Genomic DNA, 21,274 nt, shown 5'->3' on the forward strand with positions numbered 1-21,274 from the left:
ATCTCCCTGTGCTATGCGGCTGCTTCCCACTATCTATCTACCTTACGTTTGGTACTGTATATATGTCCATGCCTCTCTCTTGCTTTGTCACAGCTTACCCTTCCCCCTCCCCATATCCTCAAGTCCATTCTCAAGTAGGTCTGTGTCTTTGTTCCTGTTTTACCCCTGGGTTCTTCATGACATTTTTTTTCTTAAATTCCATATATATGTGTTAGCGTACGGTATTTGTCTTTCCCTTTCTGACTTACTTCACTCTGTATGGCAGACTCTAGGTCTATCCACCTCATTACAAATAGCTCAATTTCATTTCTTTTTATGGCTGAGTAATATTCCATTGTATATATGTGCCACATCTTCTTTATCCATTCATCCAATGATGGACACTTAGGTTGTTTCCATCTCTGGGCTATTGTGAATAGAGCTGCAATGAACATTTTGGTACATGTCTCTTTTTGAATTATGGTTTTCTCAGGGTATATGCCTAGTAGTGGGATTGCTGGGTCATACGGTAGCTCTATTTTTAGTTTTTAAAGGAACCGCCATACTGTTCTCCATAGTGGCTGTATCGATTTACATTCCCACCAACAGTGCAAGAGGGTTCCCTTTTCTCCACACCCTCTCCAGCATTTGTTGTTGGTAGATTTTCTGATGATGCCCATTCTAAATGGTGTGAGGTGATACCTCATTGTAGTTTTGATTTGCATTTCTCTAATAATTAGTGATGTTAGCACCTTTTCATGTGCTTCTTGGAGATCTGTATGTCTTCTTTGGAGGAGTGTCTGTATAGGTCTTCTGCCCATTTTTGGATTGGGTTGTTTGTTTTTTTAATATTGAGCTGCATGAACTGTTTATATATTTTGGAGATTAAGGCTTTGTCCGTTGATTTGTTTGCAAATATTTTCTCCCATTCTGAGGGTTGTCTTTTCGTCTTGTTTGTAGTTTCCTTTGCTGTGCAAAAGCTTTTAAGTTTCATTAAGTCCCATTTGTTTATTTTTGTTTTTATTTCCATTACTCTAGGAGATGGATCAAAAACGATCTTGCTGTGATTTATGTCAAAGAGTGTTCTTCCTATGTTTTCCTCTAAGAGTTTTATAGTGTCCGGTCTTACATTTAGCTCTCTAATCCATTTTGAGTTTATTTTTGTGTATGGTGTTAGGGAGTGTTCTAATTTCATTCTTTTGCATATAGCTTTCCAGTTTTCCCAGCCCCACTTATTGAAGAAACCGTCTTTTCTCCACTGTATATCCTTGCGTCCTTTGTCATAGATTAGTTGACCATAGGTGCATGGGTTTATCTCTGGGGTTTCTATCCTGTTACATTGATCTATATTTCTGTTTTTGTGCTAGTACCATATTGTCTTGATTACTCTAGGTTTGTAGTATAGTCTGAAGTCAGGGAGTCTGATTCCTCCAGCTCCATTTTTTTCCGTCAAGACTGCTTTGGCTATTCGGGGTCTTTTGTGTCTCCATACAAATTTTAAGATTTTTTTGTTGTAGTTCTGTAAAAAATGCCATTGGTAACTTGATATGGATTGCATTGAATCTGTAGATTACTTTGGGTAGTATAGTCATTTTCACAATATTGATTCTTCCAATCCAAGAACATGGTATATCTCTCCATCTGTTGGTATCATCTTTAATTTCTTTCACCAGTGTCTTATAGTTTTCTGCATACAGGTTTTTGTCTCCTTAGGTAGGTTTATTCCTAAGTATTTTATAATTTTTGTTGCTGTGATTTAGGGGAATGTTTCCTTAATTTCCTTAATTTCTCTTTCAGAGATAAAATCTTTCAGATTTTTCATTAGTGTATAAGAATGCAAGAGATTTCTGTGCATTCATTTTGTATCCTGCAACTTTACCAGATTCATTGATTAGCTCTAGTAGTTTTCTGGTGGCATCTTTAGGATTCTGTATGTATAGTATCATGTCATCTGCAAGCAGTGACAGTTTTACTTCTTCTTTTCCAATTTCTATTCCTTTTATTTTTTCTTCTCTGATTGCCGTGGCTAGGACGTCCAAAACTGTGTTGAATAACAGTGGCGGGGGCTTCCCTCGTGGCGCAGTGTTGAGAGTCCGCCTGCCAATGCAGGGGACACGGGTTCGTGCCCCGGTCCAGGAAGATCCCACATGCCGCCGAGCGGCTGGGCCTGTGAGTCATGGCTGCTGAGCCTGTGCGTCCGGAGCCTGTGCTCCGCAACGGGAGAGGCCACAACCATGAGAGGCCCAAGTCCTGCAAAAAAAAAAAAAGTGGCGAGAGTGTACATCCCTTTCTTGTTCCTGATCTTAGAGGAAATGCTTTCAGTTTTTCACCATTGAGAATGATCTTTGCTGTGGGTTTGTCATATATGGCCTTTATTATGTTGAGGTTGGTTCCCTCTGTGCCCACTTTCTGGAAAGTTTTTATCAAAAACCGGTGTTAAATTTTGTCAGAAGCTTTTCTGCATCTATTGAGATGATCATATGGTTTTTATTTTTCAGTTTGATAATATTTTTCAGTTTGATAATAATATGGTGTATCATATTGATTGATTTCCATATATTGAAGAATCCTTGCATCCCTGGGATAAATCCCACTTGATCATGGTGTATGATCCTTTAAATGTGCTGTTGGATTCTGTTTGTTAGTATTTTGTTGAGGATTTTTGCATCTATATTCATGAGTGATATTGGTCTGTAATTTTTCTTTTTTTATAGTATTTTTGTCTGGTTTGGGTATCAGGGTGATGGTGGCCTCATAGAATGAGTTTGGGAGTGTTCCTCCCTCTGCTGTGTTTTGGAAGAGTTTGAGAAGGATGGGTGTTAGCTCTTCTCTAAATGTTTGATAGAATTCACCTGTGAAGCCATCTGGTCCTGGACTTTTCTTTGTTGGAAGATGTTTAATCACAGTTTCAATTTCATTACTTGTGATTGATCTGTTCATATTTTCTGCTTCTTCCTGGTTCAGCCTTGGAAGGTGATACCTTTCTAAGAATTTGTCCATTTCTTCCAGGTTGTCCATTTTATTGGCATAGAGTTGCTTGTAGTAGTCTCTTATGATGCTTTGTATTTCTGCGGTGTCCGTTGTAACTTCTCCTTTTTCATTTCTAATTCTACTGATTTGAGTCCTCTCCCTTTTTCTTGATGAGTCTGGCTAAAGGTTTATCAATTTTGTTTAGCATCTCAAAGAACCAGCTTTTACTTTTATTGATCTTTACTATTGTTTCCTTCATTTCTTTTTTATTTATTTCTGATCTGATCTTTATGATTTCTTTCCTTCTGCTAACTTTAGGGTTTTTTTGTTCTGTCTCTAATTGCTTTAGGTGTAAGTTTAGGTTGTTTATTTGAGATTTTTCTTGTTTCTTGAGGTAGGATTGTATTGCTATAAACTTCCCTGTTAGATCTGCTTTTGCTGCATCCCATAGGTTTTGGGTCATCGTGTTATCCTTGTCATTTGTTTCTAGGTATTTTTGTATTTTCCTCTTTGATTTCTTCAGTGATCTCTTGGTTATTTAGTAACGTATTGTTTAGCCTCCATGTGTTTGTGTTTTTTACGTTTTTTTCCCTGTCATTGATTTCTAATCTCATAGTGTTGTGGTCGGAAAAGATGCTTGATATGATTTCAATTTTCTTAAATTTACCGAGGCTTGATTTGTGACCCAGGATGTGATCTATCCTTCAGAATGTTCCATGTGCAGTTGAGAAGAGAGTGTAATCCGCTGTTTTTGGATGGAATGTCCTATAAATATCAATTAAACTTATCTGGTCTGTTGTGTCATTTAAAGCTTGCGTTTCCTTATTAATTTTCTGTCTGGATGATCTGTCCATTGGTGTAAGTGAGGTGTTAAAGTCCCCCACTATGATTGTGTTACTGTCGATTTCCTCTTTTATAGCTGTTAGCAGTTGCCTTATGTATTGAGGTGCTCCTATGTTCAGTGCATAGATATTTATAATTGTTATATCTTCTTCTTGGATTGATCCCTTGATCATTATGTAGTGTCCTTCCTTGTCTCTTGTAACATTCTTTATTTTAAAGTCTATTTTATCTGATATGAGTATTGCTACTCCAGCTTTCTTTTGATTTCCATTTGCATGGAATATCTTATTCCATCTCCTCAGTTTCAGTCTGTATTTGTCCCTAGGTCTGAAGTGGGTCTCTTGTAGACAGCATATATATGGGTCTTGTTTTTGTATCCATTCAGCTAGCCTGTGTCTTTAGGTTGGAGCATTTAATCGATTCAGGTTTAAGGTAATTATCAATATGTATGTTCCTATTACCATTTTCTTAATTGTTATTGGTTTGGGTTTTTTTTTAAACATCTTTATTGGAGTAAAATTACTTTACAATGGTGTTGGTTTGATTTATAAAAAAATGAATTACCTATACATATACATATATCACCGTATCTCCTCCCTCTTGCGTCTCCCTCCCACCCTTACTATCCCACCCCTCTACGTGTTCTCAAAACACCAAGCTGATCTCCCTGTGCTATATGAGTTGTTTTTTAGGTCCTTTTCTTCTATTGTGTTTCCCTCTTAGAGAAGTTCCTTTAGCATTTGTTGTAGAACTGGTTTGGTGATGCTGAATTCTCTTAGCTTTTGCTTGTCTGTAAAGCTTTTGATGTCTCCATCAAATACAAATGAGATCCTTGCCAGGTAGAGTAACCTTGGTTGTAGGTTCTTCTTCCCTTTCATCAGTTTAAATATATGGTGCCAGTCCCTTCTGGCTTGTTGAGATTCTGCTGAGAAATCAGCTGTTAACCTTATGGGAGTTCCCTTGTATGTTATTTGTCGTTTTTCCCTTGTTGCTTTCAATAAGTTTTGTTTGTCTTTAATTTTTTCAATTTGATTATTATGTGTCTCGGTGTGTTTCTCCTTGGGTGTATCCTGCCTGGGACTGTCTGCGCTTCCTGGACTTGAGTGGCTATTTCCTTTCCCATGTTAGGGAATTTTTCAACTATAATCTCTTCAAATATTTTCTAGGGTCCTTGCTCTCTCTCTTCTCCTTCTGGGACCCCTATAATGCAAATGTTGTGTTTAATGTTGTCTCAGAAGTCTCTTAGGCTGTCTTCATTTCTTTTCATTCTTTTTTCTTTATTCTGGTCCACATCAGTGAATTCCACCATTTCTGTCTTCTAGGTCACTTATCCATTCTTCTGCCTCAGTTATTCTGCTATTGATTCCTTCTAGTGTATTTTTCATTTCAGTTATTGTATTGTTCACCTCTGTTTGTTTCTTCTTTAATTCTTCTAGGTCTTTGTTAAACCTTCCTTGCATCTTCTCAATCTTTGCCTCCATTCTTTTTCCAAGGTCCTGGATCATCTTCACTATCATTATTCTGAATTCTTTTTCTGGAAGGTTGCCTATCTCCACTTCTTTTAGTTGTTTTTCTGGGGTTTTCTCTTATTCCTTCATCTGGTACAAAGTCCTCTGCCTTTTCATTTTGTCTGTCTTTCTGTGAATGTGATTTTCCTTCCACAGGCTGCAGAATTGTAGATCTTCTTGCTTCTACTGTCTGCCCTCTGGTAGATGAGGCTATCTAAGAGGCTTGTGCAAGCTTCCTGATGGGAGGGATTGGTGGTGGCTAGAGCTGGCTGTTCCTCTGGTGGGCAGAGCTCAGTAAAACTTTAATCTGCTTGTCTGCTGATGGGTGGGGCTGGGTTCCCTCCTTGTTGGTTGTTTGGCCTGAGTCAACCCAGCACTGGAGGCTACCTGACTCTTTGGTTGGGCTAATGGTGGACTCTGGGAGGGCTCACGCCAAGGAGTAATTCCCAGAAGTTCTGCTGCCAGTGTCCTTGTCCCCACGGTGAGCCACAGCCACCCCCCGCCTCTGCAGGAGACCCTCCAACAGTAGCAGGTAGGTCTGGTTCAGTCTCCTATGGGGTCACTGCTCCTTCCCCTGGGTCCTGATGCGCACACTACTTTGTGTGTGCCCTCCAAGAGGGGAGTCTCTATGTTTCCCCCAGTCCTGTCGAAATCCTGCAATCAAATCCCGCTAGCCTTCAAAGTCTGATTCTCTAGGAATTCCTCCTCCCGTTGCCGGATCCCCAGGTTGGGAACTGACATGGGGCTCAGAACCTTCACTCCAGTGGGTGGACTTATGTGATATAAGCGTTCTCCAGTTTGTGAGTTACCCATCCAGCAGTTATGGGATTTGATTTTATTGTGATTGCACCCCTCCTACCATCTCATTGCAGCTTCTCCTTTGTCTTTGGATGTGGGGTATCTTTTTTAGTGAGTTCCAGTGTCTCCTGTCTATGATTGTTCAGCAGTTAGTTGTGATTCCGGTGCTTTCGCAAGAGGGAGTGAGTGCATATCCTTCTACTCCGCCATTTTGAACCCATCTCTGTGTCATTTAATTCTAATAACCACTCAGTTGGCGTATGTAGGACCTCCACTGTATAAAACAGAAAACTTAAACTCAAAACATTTTACACTATTCCTTATCTAATCCTCTGGTCATTCACATGAGGTCATCCATGGCATTACATACACAGAATTTACAGTGATGAAACAGATTCAGAGAAGGACAGTGACTTGCCCAACTCCTCTTCCCCTACTCTGCTTTAGTTGTCTTATTAGTACTTATTATTTGTGAATATAATATATATCAATTTATGTATTCGTTTGTCAGCTCCACTAGAGTATGCACTCCATGAGGGCAGGGAATGTATGTTATCTGTGCCTGTGTAACAAATTACTCCAAAACTCAGTGCCTTAATACAACATGCATTTATTATGTCACAGTTTCTGTGGGTTAGGAATTCAGAAGCAGCTTAGCTGAATGATTTCAGCTTAGGCTCTCTCATGAGGTAATAGTCCAGATGTCAGCTAGGGTTGTAATCATCTGAAGGCTTGACTGGGGCTGGGACATCTGCTTCAAGGATCACTCATGTAGTTGTCAGCAGGAAGGCTTTGTTCCTCTCTGGCTATTGGCTGGAGGGCTTAGTCTCTCACCACATGGGCTTCTCTTCATGACATGGCAGCTGGCTTCCTCCAGAGTAAACGATCAAAGACAGAACAAGGCAAAGCCTTATTATATACAAAACGTCTTTTATAGCATAGCATTGGCGGTGACGTACATTCACTACTGCCATACTCTATTGGTGACACAGACCAATCCTGATATGTTGTGGGAGGGACTACACAAGGGTGTGAATAACTGGAGTTGGCTTTCATTGGGGGCCATCTTGAAGGCTGGCTACCACAGACACTTTCTCTCTTGTTTACTATTATTACTATTATCCCAACATGGAGAAGAGTACTTTGCATATTGTAGGTCCTTAGTAAATATTTGTTGAATGAGTGGGTGGGTGGATTTAGAACACAAAATGTATGTCTTTAGAAAAAGGACCATTCATGGATCCTAAGTTGTTGGGGAGGGGCATGGAAGATGAGTACTAAAATAAAAATAATTGTCAGATGTAAAGTGTAAGGAGAATTCACTCTTATTTTTTTATTATGTCTTTCCCCCAGATGTGGAAACATGAGGGCTTTTTTGCACTCTATAAAGGATTTTGGCCAAACTGGCTTCGACTTGGACCCTGGAACATCATTGTATCCTTTTGGAACATGAGAATGAAAGTACATGCTTCAAGCTCCCAGGTAATTCTAGGCTATAGGAAGGAAAATTTGATTATTGAAACCTTTAGGCAAGTGAGAATCTACTCAAGCATTCTAATGGTGACCACTGCGGGTGGAACTAAGTACAGAAATGGCTTTCAGTTGGAGTCTAATACAAACTAAAGGGATTAGAAAAGAAATGCCAAAGTTTCTTTTCCTCTTTAAAACAAACAACAACAACAAACACAGCCAAATCTGGAAGGGGCTAGGAAGTTTTGGGAAACCCTGCTAGGAGATGTCCACAGGAAGGTCCATGCTGAGGTAGTCCATATTTCCTACCCCTAAGTGTATGACTAAAATAGCTGGGGAAATAATAAGACAGAAAGCACTCATAGAGCAAAAGAATCCAGAGTGAAGCAGGGCTCTTTCCTCATGGATGACCCTCCTTCCTTTAGCTGTGTTTGAGTGCCTCCTATGGGCAGAGCCATGAGTTGGATAGTGTGTGTGGTGGTGTTTGTACAGTGGTGAGCACTTCAGGGTTGAAAAGTAATCCTTGCCCTTGTGGAGTCTATAGGTTAAGGGAGATGGTATCTCCCTCTCTCCTTGGGATTCCTCTGATTGCCTAATGTCTGTAACAGTTACTCTAGCACTGAATTATATGTCGTTGATGTTCTTGGATATTTGTGTGTGTGTGTGTGTGTGTGTGTGTGTGTATGTGTGTGGCCTGTTTGCCCCTGAAGAATATAAATATGTTAGAATTTTAATATGTTTATATTGCTAAATGCCAACAATCAAAATTGGCACATGGTGGGCACTCAACACATGCTTGATTTGCCAGATATTGTTTTAAAAAAGACTTTTAAGCAAATGCAACTTAGAATAGCACAGACTAAGTACCTCAATTTAAGAGAATGCAATGCACAATTTTAGAACCGGGTTTGACTTTCAGTATCATCCCAGTGATCTTCCATGACTTACTCTTCAGTTTTTTATTACATACGAGCAGCTCAAGAGGCTTCAAATCTAAGGACTGAATTATATGTGAGTCAAGCCCTGCCAACCTTTCTACTCTTCTTTTCCCTTTTTCTGTGTTCTAATGTATTTTGACAAAGTTGTAAGTGTTTACTGAACCACTGGTCTCCCAAGGCCCTCCTGATGGAAGAACGATAGGATGGTTCAAAATTGCTCATGTGTTTGTGTTGCCATGTGAACTTCTCCCTGAGAGGAAGTATTAACATTGAGACTCTGGCCCCAGATTGGTATCTTCTGTGAAGATGGATACTGATAGATGACACTCAAAATGACCTTCTCTTCAAATGTGGGTTAAATGTAGTTTGTTAGCCCCAGACTTGGGCTAGAGCAGAAGGCATAGGCCAGGGCAATTACTGCTATTTATGTTACAGACCTCGGTTCTCATTAAAGTATTTATTGGCAGAATAATTTTGGCTTTGTCTTCATTTATTGTTTTCTCATTTGCCAAATCTTTAATTTATATTATATTCTCCAGAAAGCAATAAAGAGAAGGTGACTATGAAGTTGAGTGTGGACTCCCAAAACACATTTATGGGAATAGACTAAGTACATTGTGCTTTCCCATTGCCATTCATTGTCATAGTGCCACTTGTAAACATCAGACAAGTGGTTCTATCCTAAAGAATGAATAAGCAAACAAGGGGCTCATTTGGAAGTTTCCACAGGTAAAATGCTGAAAGAGGCTTAAAATAGAACCCTGTGTCCAGGGTTCTAATTGTCTTACAGGCAAAAAGTTCTGGCTACTTTCTTGTACCATAATAGTGCCTACCACATTGTAGGCACTCAAATATTTGTGAGATGAATACTTTAGTCCTTCATCTTTATCCATTCATTCATTTGTTCAACAAACATTTATTGTTATCTATTATGTCTTAGATGCTGGGTATGTAAAAATAAATTAAAACATAGTCTCTGATTTCAAGGTCACATTATAGTAGGAGAAACAGACATGTAAGTAGGTACTAAGTACAGTACAGTAGTTACTAAGTACTGTGTGAGAGATGAACTAAGTGCTGTAGAAGCACAGAGGAGGGAACAGCCAAGTACCTAGGGGATTGGCCAAAGGCTTCATAGTGGAGGTGACAGTTGTGCTAAAAAGCAGATGTTACCAGATAGATAAGGCAGGGAAGGACATTCCAGGCAGGGGAATGGGGGAAATTTCAGCGTGGCTGAGATAAAGGGTTATGGTTTTCAAATACCACCTGAGGCAGAATCACCTGGAGATCTTGTGAAAATGTAGATTCTTGCATCCTGTCACCTGAGATCCTTTGCACCTTATTTGGAGCAAAGGCATTTGCTTTTGTCATAGGCACTTGATGGAGGGTGATCCTTAGATTACACTTTGAGAAGCACTTGTAAAGAAACATGGGCTAGGGACTTCCCTGGTAGTCCAGTGGCTAAGGCTCTGCCCTCCCAATGCAGGGGGCCTGGGTTCGATCCCTGGTCGGGGAACTAGATCCCGCATGCATGCCACAGCTAAGAAGTCCATATGCCACAACTAAGAGCCCACGTGCTGCAACTAAGCCCCGGTGCAGGGCTTCCCTAGTGGTGCAGTGGTTAAGAATCCGCCTGCCAATGCAGGGGACACGGGTTCAAGCCCTGGTCCAGGAAGATCCCACATGCCGCGGAGCAACTAAGCCTGTGCGCCACAACTACTGAGCCCGCGCGCCACAGCTACTGAAGCCCACGTGCCTAGAGCCCATGCTCTGCAACAAGAGAAGCCACCACAATGAGAAGCCCGCACACCGCAACCAAGAGTAGCCCCACTCGCCGTAACTAGAGAAAGCCCGTGTGCAGCAGTGAAGACCCAATGCAACCAAAAATAAATAAATAGATTAATTAATTTTAAAAAAAGATCTGGCACAGCCTAAATAAATAAATAAATATTTTAAAAAAATAAGGTGATTTGAAAACAGCAAAGTAATGTTAATTAAAAAAAGAAATATGGGCTAGAATGAAAGGAAATTAGAATAGTGTGGCCAAAAGGGTCAAATTGTGAAGGGTCTCTATATACCCTAAGAAAGAGTTTGGCTTGTATCCTGGAGGGAGGGGCCAGGCAAAGGAAGTTTAAAATAGGGAATAATATAACCAGCTTTTATTTTTTAGGAAGATAATCCTTGTGTGGAGGGTAGCCTGGAAGGGAGCAACCCAAACAAGGTTAAGCCCCACTGAGCTCTACTCCCCTTTTTGTACAGGTAGACAAAATAGGGTCCAGAAAAGCTAAGAAAATTTGTCCTAAGTCACATAGCCTGATTATGGCAGATTTGAGGCTAGCACATAGTTATCAGATTCCTCCTCTGTCTCATTCTACCACCCCACAGTGTCTTCTTAATTGTCAATCTAAAGTACTACCTTTTCAAAATAAATTTTAATAGACTTAATTTTTTTAGAGAAGTTTTAGATTCATAGCAAAATTGTGTGGAAGATACAGAGATTTCCTGTGTACCTCCTACCCCCGCATACATGCAGCTTCCCCTTGATCAAAATTCCTCACCCAGGGTGATTCATTTGTAACAGTCAATGAACCTACATTGGCACATCATTATCACTTCACATCCATCATTTATATTAGGGTTCACTCTCAGTGTTAAACATCCTGTGGGTTTTGACAAATGTATAATGACATGTATCCACCATTATAGTATCATACAGAGTAGTGTCACTATCATAAAAATCCTCTGTGCTCTGCCTATTCATTCTTCCCTCTCCCCCAACCCCCCAGAATCCACTGATCATTTTACTGTCTCTATGGTTTTGCTTTTTCCAGAGTGTCATATAGTTGGAATCAAACAGTATGTAGCCTTCTTAGGCTTATATGGGCTATACTCTATATAAGTATATATCACTTAGTAATATATACTTAAGGTTCCTCCATGTCTTTCCATGGCTTTATAGCTCATTTTCTCTTTTTTATTTCTGGATGTACCACAGTATATTTATCCATTCACCTACGGAAGGACGTCTTGGTTGCTTCCAAGTTTTGGCAATTATGAATAAAGCTTTTATAAATATTCACGTGCAGGTGTTTATGTGGACACAAGTTTTCAGCTCATTTGGTTAAATACCAAGGAGTGCAATTGCTGGATTGTATGGTAAGCGTATGTTTAGTTTTGTAAGAAACTGCTAAACTATCTTCCAAAGTGGCTTATAAAGCTTTTATGTGCCAGATACTATTTTAAGTGTATTATGTTTATAAAACTGTTTACATCCTTTCAACGACCCTATGAGATAGGTACTATTCTTATTTTTCAGGTGAGGAACTGAGGCACAGAAAGGTAAAAACTTCATTCCTAGGAAATGGCAGAGCCAGGATTCTAACCCAGGCCATCTGGGTCATGAGCCCATGCTTATAATCACCATGCTAGAGGTGTACTGACTCAGCCTTGTCCAGGGTCACTTAAAGTTTATGGCAGGTGAGCAGTAAAGAATACTGATTTCATTAGTTCCCCTGCCTTTATAGCACCCTGGGAGAAAGAAGGTCAATGGTTGTTGTGGTTGATCACTCTTTGACACTTAACTGTAAGACTAGATTTAAATTACTTTCCTGGAGACCTGTGACTGCAAATATATCATTTTCTTCTTATTCTCCACTTTCTACTTCTTCCTTATGTTTCCTTTGTTGGCCTTTCTTCTCCATGACCTCCTTCCTCACTAGCCCCCTCTTCCTCCCCGGTCTAAGTGAGCATACCATACACACAGGAGTTTGTTCTTGTAGGTAATACTATTTATTGAAGAACTTAGAAATATTGATACAGATGTCACTGATTTCTTCTTTTTTAAGTCTTTATTGAATTTGTTACAATATTGCTTCTGCTTTATGTTTTGTTTTTTGGCCCCGAGGCATGTGGGATCTTAGCTCCCTGACCCACACCCCCTGCATTGAAAGGTGAAGTCTTAACCACTGGACTGCCAGGGAAGTCCCAGATCTCACTAATTTCAAATTGACTAATTTGGACATGGGACTAGACTTCTCACCCTCTTTCCTCCCATGCAAAGAAGTCTGTTGTGAGGCTTATAAATTTATGGGAGGAATGATTAAACTTCTAAGAACCTGATTATAAATACTTCTTTTCTATTCACTAAAACATATCCCTTAAGGGATAATATTTTTGATCTTCATATCTTCTCAGTTAGCATGACCACTCGCATTAATCTTAATTCCTGAGGTTTCAGTAAAGGATATCTCTTCTCTCTATCCAGTGTCTCGGCATCAGAATTCAGTTGTATTTGGGGCTGTGCCTAATTCATTATAAACACTCTTCATGCATCCTTGGCTCCCGTTTATTTAGTAAATAAGAAAAACAATTTAACCCATCATTGCGTAAGATTACTAAGGGACCTGGTAATCTTAAAGTGGTAGTTGGAATTTTGGATCATGAGCCCGTTTTCCACATTTGAAATAACCTCACAGCCATTCAGCTCTAATTTCTTGGTTCAGTTTTCTTACTTTTTAAACCACGTCTGAGATGACAGAGATGACTGAGATAACATCAGTTTGCTCTTCCATAGGATGTGCTTTAGTATTTGTCGAATGGCTCAGTGGGCAAATCCGCAAAACTATTATGACTGGTAAAAGCACAATGAACAGTTTTGTGAGACAGCATGGCATTTTACTGGGCCAATGACTGTTATCTCAGCATGTTCATCATGTTTTTAATGCCATAGTGTCAACTCAGTTGAGATAGAACTGGAACCAATATGGATTTATTATATTAAATGGGAAATATAATTCAATCATGGAACTATTGGGTAACATACACCAAATGAAAACAAACCTAAAAAAATAGAGAACCCCCCAGCCTCCAGGTTCTTGGTCTGATTTTAGTCCCTCTGGAGCTTTGGAGCAAATGAATTCTGCCCGCCCCATTGTGTAGAAGGCATTTTGAAAGAAACAGGAGCTGCTTTGTGCATTAAAACAGACTCTGAGACCCTTAGCAGCTGCATTTGTTGTTTCTAGGACTCCTCATGAGAGGGCTTTTTGAGCTCAGTGGCTGCTTATGGTCCCAACAGCTTGTAAATCCAGTGAACATATGGCTGGCTAGTAGCATGTTAAGCTCTCCCACACTTCACCCTGCCACAGTGGATCCATTAGGTGGAGCACATCTTTCCTGGTCAGCAAGGCTGCGAGACTATGGCTTCGAGGCTTCAGCTGCATCAAGACCTGGCTCCTGGCTCCATGTGATCATATTTTCATATTCTCGTGCCTATTTAGCAATTTATGGTATTGCACAAAGCCACTATCAGAAGATTTTAAGAGTGAAAACACACTGAAATTGGTATCTGTATATCACACGATGCTGTATCAATGATGCAGTTGTCCTGTGAGGGGTGTTGATAGACTGCTGTGTCCCATTAGTCCAGAATTCTGGATTTGCAGATTAACTCTAGCAGTAGGGCATAGCAACAGGTTTCCTTTTGTTAAAAAAAAACTGGTCAGCCCCCTTGGTATGGTTTATGCTTTCAGGAAGCCATGCACTTTTATTTCTTTGAGATATTCATATCACTGTGGTCTGTTCGTTTATGGCTCACTTTTGACTCCTCATAGCAAATATCCTAGGGAAACATTACCCTTCAAGAAAGGCCAGCAGAAGTATGAATCAAAATTCTTGTAAGTGTTTAATGCTCCTTGACCTAGTAATACTACTTTGAAGAATTTTATCTTAGGGGATTAAACAGACATGTCAAAGATTTATATACAAGGGTATTTACAGTGGTATTATAACAGTGAGAAATTGGAAATAACATAAATGTACAACTATAGAAAAATGGTTAAAATATTATATACTCATGTTGAAAAACATGCAACCCTTAGAAATCATGTTTTTGAAGAGAGCTTAATGACATAGGAAAATAGCACAATATAATATTAAGTGAAGAAAACAGATGAAGGAAAATAACAGTGATCATCTCTGGGTGCTATAATTATAGATACCTTTATGATTTTCTGTATATTCAAAAATTTCTAAAATGAAAAAAATTGCTTATATAATCAGAAAAAAAATAATGAACATCATGTATACATCAATATATAGCTCTAAAAGAAATCCAGGAAAGCTGGAGTAGTTTTAGCACCTAGCCCTCAATAAATGCTTGTGGGGTAGGTAGATGGATGGACAGATGAATGAATGAATGCCAGCTGACACTTGTAGGTACCATCATTGAGTTTATATGACTGCAATAAATAACAAATGAAGATTTATTAATTAAAAGGAGAAGATTCCAGACCAGTCAGCCATTTGAAGGATGACATGGAAGGTACTGAAGGAGTCACAAAATAAGTGAGTGGCTGATGGCAGCAAGGGGTTGGGTCTGGCCTTGGGCCCATTGCTGTTCTCATTGCCCAGCTGTCAACACCATGTTTCCTCTTGCTCTGTGTGTTCTTGAAGTATCTCTTGAGCCTGCTGTTTTCACTGGTCTCTGTTTAGTTTGGCCAGTGACTGAGCAAGTGAGTCACAAGTTCATTTCCCATGTGAACCAGTAAACACTTCATCATATAGGAAGAAGATATCCCAAGGCCAACTCTGGCTGGCCAACTCTCAGAGATGGGCTTTTTGGTCATGTGGACAAGCAGGAGAGTGTTGGTGGATCAGGGCAACCTGCCTCTAACATTTGTGAAACCACTCAAAATGACCCTGTCCAGAGGGCTGTGTGTACTGTTCTTGAGGGTAGTCCTCTGAAACGGAGGTGTGCTGTACATAACATTAGCTACCCAAGGAATTAGTATAAAACTTAGTCATGTCACAGTGTTTTTTAACGGATTCACAATAAGCTTTTCATGGAAATTATAGATGGGCCCAATTGATCTACATTCTGTCCTACAAGGTCTTAACATCTTTTTGGCTATTTTGATCAAATTGCTGAACAGGATCTGGCTTCTCTGCAAGTCCATCAGGAGACGACATTGGATGTGTGAATGAAATCTAAATGTCTCCACTCCAGTGCATTGCCTTATCTGTACAGGAGCCTGCATCAAAGAAAGCCATTAGACTCTTTAGCACAGCATTCTGTATCTCTGCTCTTGGCGGCTTAGTAAACACAGTGTTCTTAATTGCGGTTACTCTTAAACCCAAGAATATGATAACAGTGCCTTGTTTATATCTGCTCTGTCTTGATCCTGCTAAAGTATTAGATTTATGTTTGTCTTTTCCAGCCTGAGTCGCCTCTCATCACTCATTTTTCCTAATGTCTGCAGATGTGACGGATTCCCTTAAATGGGTCAGCTGGATGTTGTATTCTTCAGGTTTTTTAAGGAAGAGGAAGAGAACATTTTCTGAGTACTAACAATGTGCTGTGGTGTACTAGGCATTTTCCTATGCATTGTCTGAGTTAATCGTCACTATAGCCAAATAAGGTAGGCATTATCATCCCAATTTTACAAACGAGGAAACTGTGGCTTTGAGAATTTAAATGACTGAATCATAATTTGAACACTGGTCTGTTGGACTTCAAAGCCTGTGCTTTTCCCACTGCGCACACTGACTCCCAGGAATAGCAGCGTTTTTTAGACTGAACCTCATACCACAACAATCAGCTGGCCTCCCCTCAGCTCTTGCCTTTCTTCTGTAACTAGCTTCCATTCCACTTCGCTTGTGTTACCTTGGGAAGATCAGTCCTTTGCAGCAAGGCCAGGAAATTAAGCTTTGAACCACCAATAAGGAGGGCATTGATTTGAACCTGCTTTCAATTTTGTCCCCAAACCCAGTTACTATTTGTGTTTGTGTTTGGTACCAAATCCCAGACAAATCAATTCATACTGTTTTGGTTTCTTCTGCCCTTTTTTGTTGTCCGCTCAGCAGCTTTCTAGGGAGATAATCTAGTTGAGGGCCTTAAGAGACAAACTCTCTAGGAATGTACTGTGGAGACCAGGAGGTTGTGGAAAGGGTTACAGGAAAGCTCAGGAAGGCTGAGCGTGGTTCCTGGGTTTCTTCCCCACTCTATTCTTTTAGTTTCTGCTGCCAGGGTTGCCCAGGGGGAGCCTGAGTATAATTCCCAGTTGCCAACAGTCATTTTCTGTACCTACAAGAAAGCAGGATAAAGCTGGTCTCCTGGGCCATTTTGGAGACATCCTCTTATGCAACTGAGTTTCTTAGGAAAATGCAAATTTGGGAGTAAGTGGAAGAAGGTCAAGCTCTGAGGAGCAAAGTGGGTCCAGTGTGGAGGGCTTGGCAGTGCCTTTTTTGGTACCTACCCCTTTTTTCCCTTTCTTTCCTTTCAATGTCTCAGAATTTGTGGTTTGGCATTGTCATCAGCAAGTAGCTACAAGTGACATAAGAGGCCAACTGAGGGGAAGGGGCACTACAGAGTTAGGAAGGTGGTGGGTTGGAGGGGTAACAGCAGAAATAATTACAAGACAGGCGATTTGCCAAAGATACACTGTTTTGAACACCGTGAAGTGTGGAAAAAGACAAGCTTTAGTATCTAATTCAGGTTCCTACGTTTATACAACCTCACTACATGAAATGTCTGATTTACATCAGGGAGGGCAGGACTCCTCATTTCACCAAAGCAAATCACTGTAGTACACAGTTAAAAAGAACAGAACCTCATTTCTCCAGTGCTGTGCTGTCTAATATGATAGCCACTGGCCACGTGTGGCTCTTGAGCATTTGGCACATGGCTAGTTTGAATTGAGGTATTCTGTGAGGGTAAAATACACACCAGACTTCAAAGATTTAGCATTAGAAAATAGGGTAATAATCTTTTATATTGATTACATGTTGAATTAATGTTTTGGATATATTGAGTTAAATGAAACATTATTTTCACCTGCTTCTTTTTTTTACCTCTTTTTTTTTTTTTTTTGCGGTACGCGGGCCTCTCACTGTTGTGGCCTCTCCCGTTGCAGAGCACAGGCTCCGGACGCGCAGGCTCAGCAGCCATGGCTCTCGGGCCCAGCCGCTCCACGGCATGTGGGATCTTCCCGGACCGGGGCACGAACCCGCGTCCCCTGCATCAGCAGGCAGACTCTCAACCACTGCGCCACCAGGGAAGCCCTTTTTACCTCTTTAATATGACTACTAGAACATTTAAAATTACATCGGTGGCTTGCATTAGACTTCTATTAGACAGTGCTACTCTAGTATATTCAAAAATAAGATTTGAGTTTAAGCATCTTTCCAGTAGTACACTTCTTGCTTTAAGTAAGTATACCTCTACAGGAGAAACAGACTCATTGCAAAAGAAGGGCAGGGAGGAATGGAGATTTGCAAATGGGGAAGCTGATTATAGAGGGAAGTCAGCACCCTGCCTTAGTCACCTCTCAGTCTGAGGTAAGGAGGTGCAGGGGGTGGTCAGTTGCTGGAAGCAGGTGCTCTCTTTTCCCTAGCTCCACCTGGTCTCCTAGCTGGGGCTCTGAGAAGGGAGAGGGAGGCACTTTGAAACTTGTCTGCCCTTACCGTCTTAGCCATTAAGCTCTGAGTGGGAGACGGTGGTGATGTGATGGGCACTTTCCCTGGGCCCCTGTGGGCCACCATCCCTGGCCGAGAGAAGGAGGAGGAATGCGGCGAGCCCCTTCTTCATTCCCAGGGCCATCTGGGAGAACTGTTGCCGTATCTCCTTCTGCCAATAGGCATAGATGAGTGGGTTGAGCAGGGAGTTGCCCACACCAAGCAGCCACAGGTACCGTTCCAGCACTGGGTAGAGGTGGCACTCCTGGCAGGCCACCTGCACAATGCTAGTGATAAGGAACGGGGTCCAGGACAGAGTGAAGCTGCCAATGAGAACGGCCACAGTGCGGACAGCCTTGAAGTCACTGGGGGTCCGTGGGGGCCGGTGAGCCCCAGCCGGGGCTCCTGCATGCTCCGTCTTGCGGATCTGCTGGCTGTGCGTGGAAGCAATCTTGAGCATGTCACAGTAGAAGAAGACAAAGAGGAGCAGGGCTGGGAAGAAGCCAACGCAGGAGAGGGTCAGCACGAAGCGCGGGTGAAACACAGCGAAGAAGCTGCAGGGCCCCTTGTAGGCGGTCTGCTGGAATACGCGGACCCCGAGTGGGAGGAAGCCAATGAGGTAAGACACCAACCACAGCCCGGCAATGCAGGCCCCGGCCATGAGCCCATTCATGATCCGGAAATAGCGGAGGGGCTGCTTGATGGCAAGGTACCTGTCAAAGGCAATCAACATGACCGTGAGGACAGAGGCAGCTGCCGAAGAAGTGACAAATGCCATCCGAATGCTGCACAGGGTCTTCTGTGTGGGCCGAGCCGGGCTGGAGAGCTGGTCTGTGACCAGGCCAGAGATGGCCAGGCCAAGCGAGGTGTCAGCCACAGCCAGATTCAAGGTGAAGCAGAGACCTACACCATCATTCTTGTGGATCAACGACAGCACAGCCATGGCCACTAGGGCATTAGCAGCAATAATGAGGGAGGCCAGGATAGCAAGGATCACTCCGAATGAGAAAGATGACTCCATGTCTTGAAGTGGCAGTATTTCCACTTACCAAGGCATGCTGGCTCTCCAGCTCAAATTCTCACGGGGGGGAGGCAGAGCGGTGGTTTCAGAGCTGCAAGGCAGTGCCGGCCATCGCTGGCAGTCCAGGCCGGCAACTTCCTTTCTTTGGGGTACTGCTGGTCACTGAGAATCACTCCCCGTCTCGTTTTCAGTCCTCAGCCTCTTGCCTCTCCAACTCTCTGAAGGCAGCAATCCAAGCGCAGACGTCTCCCTGGGTCCTGAGCTAGTCCCTCCTCCCACCACCAAGTTACTAGACAACTCCCAAGTACCTGCTGCCCGTTGTCTCGCCAGGCTCTCTCCCTTCACTGATGTTTCAAGGACTTTGTTTGGAGAGACTTGGACATTCATCAGGTCTTCCGTCTGGCAGAATATATAATTGACTCTAATCACACTTTTTCTTTCTCCATAGCTTGATCTTAGATGTCCACTTCTTTTCTTCCTAAGCCTCAAGTTCTAGCTTAACAACTAATCTCAGTTCAATTAAACATTTGCTTAATAACGAATTCTCAGTTACTATTATGACTGCTTTTAATCAAGCAAAATGATCATAATCAGTTGAAGTGGGAAGTGGGGCAGGCAAGCTATTTTAGGGTCCAGCATACTTTCAGGGGAGTTACCACACGCTTAGGCTGTTTCTTTTTTTTTTTTAACATCTTTATTGGAGTATAATTGCTTTACAATGGTCTGTTAGTTTCTGCTTTATAACAAAGTGAATCAGCTATACCTGTTGTTTCCTAACACCTCAGATTCTAATTCTTTCAAATAGGGTGTGCTGGTCCCCTATTTCTCATCCCTCAGAACTTGATTAGTTGAGGATTCAGAAGGGCAGGAAAAGCAAAACAGAATTGTTACTAGCTGTTATTCAGTTTAGAATAGAGCCTTCTCCCTGTCGAGAGCTGCTGTCTATTGGGTATACTCACTGAGAACTTTCTCTGCACTATGTTGGACCATGTCTCTGGTCATGAGTTGTGGCTGCCAGTCTTGTACTTTCTTTCTTTCTTTCTTTCTTTTTTTTGAGGCCACACCGTGAGGCATGCAGGATCCCTGACCAGGGATTGAACCTGTGCCCCCTGCAGTGGAAGTATGGAGTCCTAACCACTGGACCACCAGGAAATTCCCTGCCTTCTACTTTCTCGATCCTGTAGCTTTGCCTTTCTTTTTTTTAAAAAAAATATTTTATTGAAGTGTAGTTGATTTACAATGTTGTGTTAATTTCTACAGTACAGCAAATTGATTCAGTTATACATATATACATGTTCTTTTTCATATTCTTTTCCATTATGGTTTATTGCAGGGTATTGAATATATTGCCCTATGCTGTACAGTAGGACCTTGTTTATCCATCCTACATATAATAGTTTGCACCTGCTAATCCCAAACTCCCAATCCCTCCCTTCCCCACCTTCCCTCCCCCTTAGCAACTACAAGTCTGTTCTTTATGTCTGTGAGTCTGTTTCTGTTTTGTAGATAAGTTCATTTGTGTCATATTTTAGATTCCACATATAAGTGATATCATATGGTATTTGTCTTTCTCTTTCTGCCTTACTTCACTTAGTGTGATAATCCCTAGGTCCATCCATGTTGTTGCAAATGGCATTATTTCATTCTTTTTTACGGCTGAGTAATATTCCATTGTATGTATACACCACAACTTCTTTATCCATTCATCTGTCGATGGACATTTAGGTTGCTTCCATGTCCTGGCTATTGTAAATAGTGCTGCAGTGAACATTGGGGTCCATGTATCTTTTCGAATTAGAGTTTTCTCTGGATATATGCCCAGGAGTGTGATTGCAGGATCATATTAGCCTTGTTTTTCTTGATCCTTTAGACTTGAGGTATCTCTGGAACAGGAGAAGGGGAGGTGAGCTCCATTCTGGAAAGTATCTACTCTAATGTTTGGTTGTGGAATTTTCCATTTTCCAGGGATAGAGATAGGCCAAAGGGCGGCAGTGTTGCTGAGGCAGGTGAGATGGGCCCAGGGAGGGCGGCTGTGTAGCTCACTGCTATTTTAGATTGTATATCCATTTGCTCAGGTACATTAGAACTAACCTTTTGCCTGCTACTCTCATCTTGGATACCAAGAAGAGAGGGGTGGGGAGAAGAGTGGTTAGAAGCTTGTTTACTCAGTTCAGGTCAGAGCACAAATGGGAAAGGTTAGTGTTTTAAGTGAGGGAGTGAAGAGCAAGGTGCAGAGTTGGAAGCAAATATTATATTCCAGGATGTTTTGACAGTCTGAGAGGGCCTTTGGCAGATGT

The 21,274-nt window shown here is 41.5% G+C and overlaps 2 protein-coding genes across 4 annotated transcripts in view; one reads left to right on the forward strand and one right to left on the reverse strand.

Annotated features, from left to right (window-relative positions):
- The window catches only part of SLC25A14 (solute carrier family 25 member 14), a gene marked incomplete at both ends in the record, with an annotated part of 36,055 nt that extends 27,490 nt beyond the window's left edge, over positions 1–8,565 (forward strand). For all 3 annotated transcript variants that reach the window (XM_079726955.1, XM_079726956.1, XM_079726957.1), the window contains 2 exons: positions 7,452–7,532; positions 8,524–8,565. In XM_079726955.1, coding sequence (XP_079583081.1) covers positions 7,452–7,532; positions 8,524–8,565 — 123 coding nt within the window. The remainder of the gene's footprint in view (positions 1–7,451; positions 7,533–8,523) is intronic.
- A 9,404-nt stretch (positions 8,566–17,969) lies between these two features.
- On the reverse strand, positions 17,970–18,977 carry GPR119 (G protein-coupled receptor 119; the record flags this gene model as incomplete). The annotated part of the gene is made up of 1 exon (XM_079728204.1): positions 17,970–18,977. The coding sequence occupies one exon, from the start codon at positions 18,975–18,977 to the stop codon at positions 17,970–17,972; it is 1,008 nt and encodes a 335-aa protein (XP_079584330.1).
- Positions 18,978–21,274: the final 2,297 nt, after the last annotated feature.

The sequence above is a fragment of the Hyperoodon ampullatus genome, assembly GCF_949752795.1.
Source record: "Hyperoodon ampullatus genome assembly, chromosome: X".
NCBI lineage: Eukaryota > Metazoa > Chordata > Mammalia > Artiodactyla > Ziphiidae > Hyperoodon > Hyperoodon ampullatus.